Source organism: Thunnus thynnus, chromosome 15 (assembly GCF_963924715.1).
Source record: "Thunnus thynnus chromosome 15, fThuThy2.1, whole genome shotgun sequence".
Classification (NCBI taxonomy): domain Eukaryota; kingdom Metazoa; phylum Chordata; class Actinopteri; order Scombriformes; family Scombridae; genus Thunnus; species Thunnus thynnus.
The window spans coordinates 25,162,321-25,174,625 of NC_089531.1; the positions used below are offsets into that span (position 1 = coordinate 25,162,321).

General features: G+C 37.6%; 1 protein-coding gene across 1 annotated transcript; it reads left to right on the forward strand.

The window, feature by feature from the left end:
* The first annotated feature begins 750 nt into the window (after positions 1–750).
* LOC137197970 (CMP-N-acetylneuraminate-beta-galactosamide-alpha-2,3-sialyltransferase 2-like) lies at positions 751–10,000 on the forward strand. The gene is made up of 7 exons (XM_067611527.1): positions 751–1,019; positions 1,805–2,001; positions 2,224–2,391; positions 2,781–2,820; positions 2,950–3,069; positions 6,216–6,379; positions 6,863–10,000. The coding sequence occupies exons 1-7, from the start codon at positions 780–782 to the stop codon at positions 6,873–6,875; spliced, it is 942 nt and encodes a 313-aa protein (XP_067467628.1). The 5' UTR covers positions 751–779; the 3' UTR covers positions 6,876–10,000.
* The last annotated feature ends 2,305 nt before the right edge of the window (positions 10,001–12,305 follow it).

Consider the following 12,305-nt stretch of genomic DNA (forward strand, 5'->3'; position numbering starts at 1 on the left):
TGAGTTTTAGGTCTGTGTGTGTGTGTGTGTGTGTGTGTGAGTGTGTGTGTGTGTGTGTGTGTGAGTGAGGGAGTTCTATTTTTGTGAGGACCACATCCAGCCCTATTGAGGTACACACCAAGCAACAGGCACACTCAAAATTTCTCTGTAATTTTCTAGTTGTGATATTACTCAACCATTATATTACTTTACCAAAGTTTGACCAAACAGAAGTCTCTCAAATATGATTCCACCACATAAACATCACTGTCAAATCTGGGACACACTATTGAATGCCAACAGCTATTAGTAACCCAAAACTCTATGAAAAAAACATACACACAAGTGGTATTCATGCAGCTCTGTAGATGGCAGATCTGGCTGTAGATGAGAACATATATGGAGCTCCAGGTTGTTTTTCTTTCCTTTTGCTAACATTTTATTTGATTTAAACCCTAGCTGAGGACACCTGTAAAGGCTGCCAATATCAGCCAACCATGTGACAACAGGTTTATAATGTAAATGACAGGTGTGACAGTACTACAGATATCAGAGGATATTGTGAGCAGACACTTTTGTGTCCTCCAGTTCTTTGTATTCCATACATATATGGTGTACCCTATGAATTTATTTCAATAAAGGGCCTGAGGTTTTAGTTCCACTATTATTGTAGTAAACTAAGTAATTTGTTCTGCTGTAGGCATATTCATGACATTTTTGTCACATTTTTGACTCATCTGTATATTTCACCACTCACTGTATCCACAGATCTGTCCATTCAAGAACGTCACGCTGCCAAGATGCTTTCCACAATCGGAAAAATCTGGGTTGTCGTTACCCTACTGTGTATCACTGCCATTGGTTTGCTTACTAGACCTTCATGGAGTTTATCTGCATTTTATCGGGAGTCAAGTTCTTGTGCCTGTCGCAAATGTTTAACAGACGGTGATCCATGGTTTGGGGAGCTTATCAGCGGAGCTCCCAAACCCTTTTTGTCAAGAAAATATGTAACCCCAGAAGGAGCTTTCAACTGGTGGAAGGTAAATGTCAACTTACCTTTATAGACGCAGCACAAATGTTCTGTAGTTTCACTTTTAGTTTTAGAGACAGAAGCGTCAAGGTTGTCCTGACCATAAAAGGAACTTATTTAGTGTAAATTGTTATGTGTTCTGTGTTAGCAAGAGAGAGCTTTTTGATGCATGGGAACACAAAGCACAAGTGAAAATTTATTTAAACATATAATATTATAATAACATTTGGCAACACACATGGTTACTGGTGGTAATAGCAACCATGGCTTAAAACTACTCTTCTCGTAAATTCTGGGAGCAGCTAACACTCCATGAGTAGTAAGAAATACCACAGTACAACATCTAGTCAGTTTAAAGTACAGCCAAATAAACATGTTGTTTTAAAGAATTCAGTCAATAATAATTCTAACCACAAACTGACTGATCTGATGTGCACAGTGTGAGTAGTTCCCCACACAACAGCATGACACAGTAAAAAGGAGTTGTTTACCTCTCTGTGTTTCAGTTACAAATGGTGATATGGATTACATGCTGTATCACCTCCTGAAAATCCCTTGTGTAGTTAGGCAATTTAAATCCAGCACAGGAATACTTTTTTTTTTATTTTTTACATCATTTAAATACATTAAATGGCTGTTTATTTAAAAGTGTCGACCCTTAATAGTATCAAAAACAGGGTTTGATTTCATGAAAAAAAATTATAACTCTAAATACCACAACTCTGTCATGTGGATCTTGTATGTGATACAATTGTAAACTGATGCTGGAATGACTTTCTTTTTTTTTCTTCTCAGCACGTACAGAACGAAGGACGCCCCTACAGTTTCTTCAATACAACAGTGCACAACCTGTTTCAGATTTTTCCACCCACTCCACCTTTTATAGAGTCCAGCCCCAGCCGCTGCATTACTTGTGCTGTGGTGGGGAACTCTGGCAATTTGAAGGGATCACATTATGGAGCTCTGATAGATTATCATGACATCGTAATAAGGTAAATCATCAGACTTAAATGAAATCCCACAGTGTCTTACTAAAAAATTTAAAAAATATTATTGTCACTGTTACAAAATCTAGTTTGAACAATAATGTTGACACTGAGAACAATTCCCATGGAGTGTCACAAAAATAAAAAACCTTTAACCTTTAATAGCCATATAATTGTCCTTAAACTACTTGATATTTAATACATATTCCCATGTACTATTGTATTTAGAATGAACCGTGGCCGTACCAAAGGCTACGAAGAAGATGTTGGGACTAAAACAACTCATCATGTGATGTATCCAGAGAGTGCTATTAATTTGGGCAACACCACTCATCTTGTGCTGTTTCCATTCAAGATAAATGATTTGCTGTGGCTCCTCAGAAGCTTCACTCCAAGGTAGATGTGTAATACAAAGCTCCTCTCTGTATCTCTATCTGTTAACATTAAATAGCATCTATCTTTGTGTTCGTATTTGAATGAAAACTCAAGTTGGGTAAAAGTAATTGCAATGCATATTTGTTTGTATAAAATTTTGGATTTTAACAACTGAGGAACATCTATAAGGAAGCTTTAGTTGACAGAGTAGAAAAGTGTTGTTTTGGTTGGCTAATACAGTAACTGACACTAATTTCTTCATTATAGGTTTTGCAATGAGCTCTATGAATTTACTATAAAAGTGCAAAATTTTAATCAAATAAACTCATGTTATATGATTATTATCAGTAATACTCGGTACTAATGATTCCTTTCTCATTAAATTTGACGATTAATGTGACCTTCAACAGAGAAAACGGTCCTGTGAAGACAATAGCTAACAAGGATTTGGTGAGTGTTCTAAATGATCTTGCATGAATCTTAAGTCAACCAGTAATAAATGGTATTGTATTGTGCATTCACTGCAGAAAGGAATGGTTCATAAATGTCAGTTTAAGGGCTAAGTCTGATTCATTACAGGTGATGATCCTCAACCCAGGTTTCATGAAATATGTTCATGAAAATTGGCTGGGAAAGAAGGGCAGGTATCCATCCACTGGCTTTATGACTTTGGCTCTCAGCATGCACATGTGTGATGAGGTAGGTTTATTTCCAGTAGTATTGGAGTTTCCTTAAATGATTGTTAGCCATGTCAATAGCAGATCATTGATTTATCATTAAAAATTTGTAAAATACAAAGTTTTTCCTGAGGGAAAACTTTTTTAAAAGAATTGACATGAATAACTATATAACTATATATATATATATAACTAGTATTTCTGATGACAAATACAAGTACATTGAATGAGTGTTAAATTACATGTTTTATTTTGTCTATGTGTATGAGGATACATGAGCCAATGCTCAAGCGATAAGCGATATGTTATACAATTTGCCAGCAACTTCCTGCTATTCCACTGATGGCAGTTGGCGCTGATAGCAAAGGAAAGCAAGAAGAAGACTGCAAATCAATCAATAAATAATGCAGGTTTCAAAATATTAAAAAGAATAATCTTCACAAATGTTTTATGAGAAATTAAATTCAAGATGCAACTAAAACTACTTTGTTACTTTGGTCGGAAAAATGATGGCTGTCATGGATATGATGCAAACGGCAGTTTCTGGTGTTAAAGTCAGAACTGCCAAACAGGTTTTGCAGTAGCAGCTTTGTGACTTCTGGCTGTGCTTCTGAGACACGACAGTCATTATTCACATGACGACAACAGGTCCCTTGTCAGTAAAAAGTAAACAGGCCATTTTAAAGGGAAACTTAAGTAATTTTCAACCTGTACCCTATTTCCACATCATTTTGTGTCTAAGTGATTAATGGGGACAACAGTTTTTAGAACTGGTCCAGTATTGAGCGAGAGTACTTCAGTGGCAGCTGTGAAACGGACTGCAATGTAATCCTTTAGGGCAATTGCGCACGTCAAAGCACTTCCACTAAAAGTGCGTGTTTTTGCCACTGACAGGCTTAGATTTTTTTGTAATATGTGTCTGACATCGAAAGTAACATTAAACACAGGAACTAGCTGCCTGTAGCAGCATTACAGCTAACATAGGGGCAGCTTGCTGGCTAATCGAACCACCCACATATTCATCCACACATGCTGGTTTGTTTACATCTGAGGCTGTGGATAACTCAGCGTCTGTTCCTGCTAAAGAAGAAAGATTAGTGACTTAATAGATGAATAAAATGGTTCATGTCTGAAAGTTTCCAAATTGCAAGGATTAAATGACCAGATCCACAGTGTGCAGTTTTCATGGATTACTGCTGGACAATAGAGATTTGCATACTGTAATTCATCACAGTTGCATGTTGAAATCGCATTTTTCTTATCGTGTGGGGCTGAACGTTTGGTCCAGCCGGCTTTACTCTTTTCATCCAGTTGATTCTGTGGAGATGAAACAGTCTCCAGGACGACAATGTTGATAAACGCTGTAATTCCATGTGTAGTAGTTACACGGCTGAGATTACTCATCTGTCAGAGCTCAGTCAGAGCAGTGACTGCAGGAACACCAGGGGCTAAATGCCTAAATGATCAGTACGCACAAAAATCATGCATATGCCATTTCCCACACATAAACTGGTATTTATAAACACGGAATGTGCGGTGAGAATATGCGCACCTCATGCATACTTTAGAACAGGCACACATGTTTTTCCTAAGCAATCTGAGGGTGATGTCATGAGGTGGAGATGAAATATAAGGCGAGAGATGGAAACTTTTAATAAAACATTCTTTGTTTAGGTTGATAACCAGCTACACTGATTGTGTGATTTTTTTTTTTCGCACAAGTTTACACAGGTATTTATAAAATGCTAATCAAAGGCATATTAACACTGATTAATTACTTTTGTGTTTAATTTTATCATTCTTTTATTTACATAGGAGTCAACATTTTATTTTGCCCTTATTATTCTTTTTATTTCATCCTTACTCATGTCACACCTTGTAAAGTTGGTTTAGATATTAGCACTACAAACTAATCATTGATTACATTTCTGAGATATCACTGCCGACGAATGGTTTACAGTCCATGTGATGAATTAATGATATGGACGGTATAATAAGCCACAGAACCGCGTGTAATGGTCGCTCATAATGAAAGCTATTCCGGCTGTTGGAGAACCTCGCCGGTGCAACACAATCTGTGAAACAGCACTTTCTCTTTCTCGTTTGTTCCATTGACAGCTGTACAGACTGCTGGGGCAGGTGGCGAAGTGATATGCAAATGGCAGGTTCAGGGTGGGTCTTCACCCAGTGAAGGTTAATTGTGGGAATGGAAATGAGGCTTGTGCACATGTGCCCAGTTCCCCAATGACTGAGATTTATAAAACAGAACCATGCGTACACATGGCTTTATAAATCTAACAAAAAGAATGTATATGCATATTTCTGGCTTTGTGTGTACACACAGTTTTAGTCATGAATCTACACAGGGTTTTATGCATCTGGCCCCAGCAGTTTCTCTGAGGTAACTGTTACTATACGTCCTCTATTCTGATGGTCCTGTTGCCTTCCTGCCTCCATTCTTCGTTTTTCCTCTTTCAGTTGTTTTATGTACTCTCTGTGTACACTGGCTCAAATAAATACGCTTGGCCAGTCAAAGTGAAATGGCTCACGATCGTCCATGAGATAATTCATCATTGCTCTTAGTTTTATTAGTTTCTTAAGTCTAAGTGAGGTGAATGTGGTTGGGTAGTCTGGTTAGCTGACAAGTTACCCCGGATATAGATCCCTATGTTAGCTGTAATGTTCCTGTGTTTAATGTTACTTTCAATGTGACACACATATTATAATAACAATCTGAGCCTGTCAGTGGCAAAAACAAGCACTTTTAGTGGACATATATGGAATTGCCCTAAAAGATTGCCCACTCGTTTTGCGGCTGCTGGCTGCAGCACTCTGCAGTCCTCCATACTGGACCAATTTTAAAAACTGTTTTCTCCATTAGTCACTCAGACACAAAATGTTGGGAAAATAGGGTCCAGGTTGAGAATGCCTAAGTTCCCCTTTAACGCCCAGCCTTCATTGGAATGAGTCAGAAACTCTCTTCAGATATGACAATTACAATATGACAACAAAATGTTCAAAAGGCAAATTAGTAATGCTGTAGAGTGCAACACCATAACGCTAAATTACAGAATATGCTCAAATATAAAGACTGAAAAATGTAAGGAGCATTTATTCAAATTACTAGTAATGGTTGTACACTTTAAGTTATTGTGTCTGTTTTCCCAGGTCAATGTTTTTGGGTTTGGAGCAGACAGAGATGGAAACTGGAACCACTACTTTGAAGTGCTCAGAAACAAAAACTATAGAACTGGACCTCATTCTGGAACACATGAATATGAACTTATTCAACAACTACATGAGCACAAGAAAATCCAGTTGTTTAGAGGATGGTAATTTTTGTTTCTCTGTTTGTGTTTGTGTCATTCTCTGTCAGTTGCACAGAGCAGCTGTTGTGCGTAATTGTGCCTTGATAATGCGCAATATCATTCCGAAGAAACAGATGCTGTCGCCTTCAGCTGGATGTAGAGCTTATAAGAATCAGTCATTAATCTTTAATCGGTCTTCAGAATAAAACTTTATTTGTTAATGTGTCATCACATTTCAGCTGCTTAAAGAAAGTAGAATGAAAGAGGAAAGACCAGGAAAACATGAATAAAGGGGTTTGTGTAATTTCAGAGAAGTTTATAATAGGGGTGTGCCCGAATATAAATACGTTATTAGGCAAAGCACAAATAGTGGATTTTTTATGAATATTTGTTTCATACAAATATTTTAAAGATTTGTTTTTGGGAAGAATAAAAATATGTCAAATACTGAACGCAGGTCGCTTACATCTCAGTCTCTCTCCTCTGCTCCGCTGTTACGTCTATCAGCAGGTCTCAATGAGGGCAGTGACATCCACCTGCTACATGATGAACATTTCCTTTGTTTGGACATCACTCCTGGAGTTGTGAGTGTTCCTCAGAGATAAAGTTGAGCTACTGACACATGCGAAGTGCTCCCAAGGGACTCTTCCTAACCTGTTGTTCTCCTTCTCCTTTCCACAAAGAACATGGTGTGCTGTCTCTGTGTTATGGGTGTATAAATAGGTAGAGGTGTGATGAGGCGATGAGTACAGTTTTAGCTCAGTAGTCAGCGCAGTCGTCTATGATCTGGGAGACTCCAGTTCAAGACCTGGTGAGGGAACCTCCTTCATAGGTAGGTAGGTGGTTTATTCATGAACACCTATTGTAACACTTTAATTTTCTGAAATTAAAAGTGTAACAAAAAAACCCCCAATATTTTCAACCTCTTTCCACTCAACAAATACAGATACAAATACAAATACTGGGCCCTCTGCACATCCCTAGTTTATACAGCTGTGCCTTCACCAAATAAATTGTCCAAAATATTCAAGAACATAAATGGGCTAAGATTTCAACCTGTTCTGAGCAGACCAGCTGAAATTGCAGTGCATTACTCAATTAACATCCACAACCTCAGACGGCAAGTAACTAAACCAAATGACCTCAGTGCATCCCAGGAAAATACCAGTTTCATCAATAGATGGCTACAGTTAGTTGCTTCCTAATTTAATGTATTCGCTGGCAATGAATAATGTTGCTCTTCACCAGTTATTTAGATTAACATTATTTATTTAAAGATTTTTTACTCAATCAGCAAATTAGTTTTATAGAATACATAAAATGTTAATTAAAGCTAGCCAGCAGCTAAGCAAGTTAGAACTAGTGAACTACAACAGATGTATTTAACAGACATTAAGATATTTAAGATTTGGCCTGCATGTAAGTCCAAAATCATTTCAAAGCTGGGATGGTGTGGCACCACAGGGAGGCAAACACAGTGAGGGAAACTGTAGGCCTACTTCTGGTTAAGTAACCTTGGCCTTCATTTTAAAGGTTTCTGTGACTTCTGTCTTTTTTATCTGTGGTTCTTTCTAACTTGACACAGTTTAAACTCTGAATAAAACATGCCAGCGTCAGTTCTGTTGGGACAGTCCAACAGAACCTGCATCAGGATAATTTATGCTGTTGTAGTTAGCTAACTAATTCTACTTTAGCTGCTAGCTAGCCATGCTGTTGGCTATCTTAACTGTTGGGGAGCTTTAATTAAGATTTTATGTATTATCAATAAAACTAAGTTGTTGATTGAGTAATAATAGAATTTCTTGGCTGGTGCATATGCCAAAAAAAGTTTCTAGCTTCCAGGTTTGCTCCCACGTTGTGCGGCACTCTGAATATGCGCAGTGGTGTTTCCCCCGCTGATCCCGCCCGCAAGTTCCTGCTCGGTCTAAAGACTTTACATTGTGATGATGTCACTGATTTTTAAAAACACTTTTCTCAGCTCAAGGAAAGTTTTACAAATATAAAACCTCCATGGATAAAAAATTCACAACAGAAAGAGTCATATTTGACCTTGTTTGCAGTTTGTGGTGTTCTGTCAACAGTTTTACATACATCTCTTTTACAATGGTGGTCGATGGGGAAAATGCTTTTTGGGCTGCAGGGGGATTTTTTGCTGCAATACTGTGACTGACCACTGGGAGGGCTGAGCGGCTGCACCCTATCCAGCTCTTACAATACATTCATGGTCCATCTGCTCTGCATATTGACAAGAGGGACCAGTTGCGCTGCCTTGTGGTCATTTATGGTGAGCTTTGACTTTTGATTTCGTTTGCCCTTTCAGCCTGTGACTCACTCACTGTGGCGCATGCTTTGGGGGTTGGTTGCACCAGGTTGCCAGCACACCTAAAATTTCTTTATAAATGTTACCTTTTCTAGTTAATTTTATTGTTTATTTATTTACGTGTTGTGTATTTACATTCTGTTAAGAAAAAGCAAATTTTTTTAGAATTTATCCACAGTACCAGCTGTATTTACTTTACAAACTACAGAAAATGCAAAATGATAATTTGTTTAATCCACACCGTCAGTCTTTTTTCCAACTCTTAAGCTGAATTTCAGCTCTTAAACTGCACTGAAACTAACTGTGGCCGTCTCCCCATTGGGCTCGCCTCTTTTGTCATTACTACATTTAATCCGCGATTGTCTGTGCGATTATGGGGAAATGCAGTTTGTTAAAGGACACTAAAAACAAATACTGAATAAACAGCGATATTAGATAATTTTCAAAACAATTACCATTCATTTCTAAACATATGGAGTGAACAACACAACATATTGAGAAAGGCATGATTTCTAGTTACTACAAATGTCAATGTGATTTTAAGTGAGGTTTTCCTACTTCTGAACAGAACCCAGAGGTTCTGGTTTCACCTTGGCTCTCTGAAGTGGTGTTTGTTGTATACTACATACAATTTTTATTTTCCCTGTCTGGCTTTTCTGATGTTTTCATGTTGTACAGTATATGATTGTGGAAAATGTGAATAAAGCTCTGAATAAAACCGACAGACACACACACACACACACACACACACACACACACACACACACACACACACACACACACACACACAAACACACACAAACACAAACACACAAAAAGACTGAGTCCTGTGCAGGTGCACAAAATGAGGACTGTGGACATTGGAAGGTCAGTATGGACAGGAGGAATAATTACAGTGAGAAAAATGTGTTTCAATGTACATATGGATACCTGAGCTTTGTTTTAGGACAGACTTGAAAAACTGTGAATCTATACTTAAATTTTTCTAGAGAATCCCCAAATACATTTTCACATTAATTTATAGAATTCCACTGCCTACTTCATAATGTCTGACAATACACAAACAAAGAGTGATAATGGGTTAAGTTGGGAATCTCAGATAATTTCCTACTTGTTTTTTGTGTGTGTATCCAAGCAGTGCTGTATGATCTAAGCTGGTTTTCTTTATTGGGTTTCTGCGACAATATTGACTTGATTATTGAGAGACTGTTGGGTATGGGGAAGGTTTGGTCAGCAAAGTATGGGGATAGGGGACATGGGTTTTTTTTTTTATCTCATCTCCTCTTATAGTAAGCAATAATAAAATAAAAAAAGTTGTGACTGTTGTTTAAGTTCTGTTTGCTCACATGCTACATGTATTTCAACCTCTTTGGCAGCACCCCTGTTAAAGACCAACCATCAAGGCACAGGACGCAGGTTTTGGTGGTTGCAAAAGGTGGGTTTTTATTCACCAAAAAGGTGCAAAATTAACAAAGCAATCTTGATTAATAATGAAATCTGGTGCTAAAAGAGGTCTGAACTCAAATACACTCAATACAGCTCTGAACTGCATGACTGAACTGTATTCAACAGAGACAAAACTGACCTAAGTAATGACACATGAGGGGAACATATATACTGTCTGACCAAACCATTTAATACACATGAGGGTAGGACAAAAGACAACTACTAAATACACTACACACACTACATAGACAGTTTGCTTCCAACTCAGTATTAACCAAGCAAAATCTAAACACAATAACTCTAATGAATTTGATTGGCAAAATTAACTGCAAAAGTACACAAACAAAAGGGTCTCCTATAGGGCTGTGCAATGTGATGATATATATTGTGTGACGAAAGAAAAATGTTAATCATTTCTCGTTTATTTCGTTGTGGAGCAAATCACACTCTTTATGGCAATATTTTTTGTCATTTGGAGTCTGGACGGATAAACTATTTATTCGTTGAATTAAAATGTGCTATATCAGAATAGTTATTGTTATAGGGATATGAAATGACCTATATCGGGATATGAGATTTTGGTCATAATGGCCAGCCCTATTCTCTTGTTTTTGTTGTGTTGCTTATGTAATTATGAAAATTGTAAGTAAATGTTAACCTAAATGAGAGAAACCAGAATCAAAGTGAGGGTGAGTTGACATGATATTACCCACAATCTTAATCTGCTAGTGTCACAACCATCACAACCCCCAAGGGTACCCAAGATATTTCTGAGGTCACCAGTTGATTAAGGAAGAAAATCTGTTACAGAAAATTATCTTTTCTCTTTTTTAAAAAAAAAAAAAAAAATATGGGATGCTTGCACCTTTAAAAGTCCTTCAAATAACAAATCCAAGAGGGAAAAATCACTGCTCGCAACTAATGCACATGCTAAGGCCATAACCTGTGATGAGGGGGGTCAAAAGTAGACTTAATCTTATTGTCACGAGTCACAAGCCAAAAAGATTTAGAACCGTGATCTAAACCATGCCAGAGACAATTACATACAGTATGTGCTCCCACAATGTGGCTGAGTGCAGCAGCACCAGGAAGGAAGCTGACAGGATTATTTACTGATCTTTTGTTTGCCAAAATTTTCTTTAGAATCCCCTCCAGGAAACACAAAAAATGCTTATAAAAAGGCTTAGAAGAGTGATTTGTGTTTTTCCACAAAAAAGTTCAATTTCATTGTTCAAAATTCTTAAAGTTACATCTACTTCTTCCTCATTGAAAAATAATAAAACAAGAAATATTTTTCATTTCAATGGTTTAACTGGACCATGAGGTCCTTTACAAGTCCAAAGTGGAGGTCCTCATTATACCTGTTTAAGCTGAATATTGGACCACGATTTGACCACGAAAATCCTGCTCTTAAGTAAATAAATAAATAAATAAATTCTAGTGTCAAAGTCTGCACATACATCATTCTGCACAGTCAAACATCTGAGTTAATATCTGACATGTTTCAATTTTTGAACTGACAGCATTCACAACAGACATTTTTGGGCCTCTGGCTGGACATTTCCCATGGCATCACATCATGGCCCTGTATAGCCATATGAACACTGATAGGAGACATTTCCCCCTAGTAGCACTAGTCATGTACCTGTGATGACCCTTGCGGTGTGGCCTGTTGTTTGCTATGTTTGTTGTGCAACTCACCTGGGTGTCTGCTTTGTTTTTGCAGGTGATCATTATCACAACTGGGAATACCTGAGAGTGTAATGATAATGATAATAATGATAATCAGTGTTTCCCATTAATTACCTAGATGGTGGCGGCCTGCCAGGCAGCATTTATGTTTTCCAGTGTAACATTAACAATTTAGTTGAATATGAGTGTAATTTCAGAGTAGACAGGGTTGGATTTCTACATGGGATTCAAATAAATCTCTAGAAATAATCATGTTGAAGTGTGCTAATCATTATGGGGTGATCTCTGTAATGAGATGATTCAGGGTTAAACCCCTGTCTTGTAAAGATGATGTGCACCTATTAAAGTGTTCTGGACAGACAGATGGTTCCAAAAATCACTTTAGACAGAAGTGATCAGCTGACTTGCTGGCTGCAGCAGTGTCTAAATGCAGATCCACCAATGTTTGCACTACCTTGCAAGCTGAAACAGGATCTAGAGTTGTTTGCCTTG

Coding starts and splice junctions, on each gene's coding strand:
- LOC137197970 (XM_067611527.1), top strand. CDS start 780: ATGCTTTCCACAATCGGAAAAATCTGGGTTGTCGTTACCCTACTGTGT. Junction 2,821..2,949: donor CAATAGCTAACAAGGATTTG/GTGAGTGTTCTA, acceptor GATTCATTACAG/GTGATGATCCTCAACCCAGG. Junction 3,070..6,215: donor GCATGCACATGTGTGATGAG/GTAGGTTTATTT, acceptor CTGTTTTCCCAG/GTCAATGTTTTTGGGTTTGG.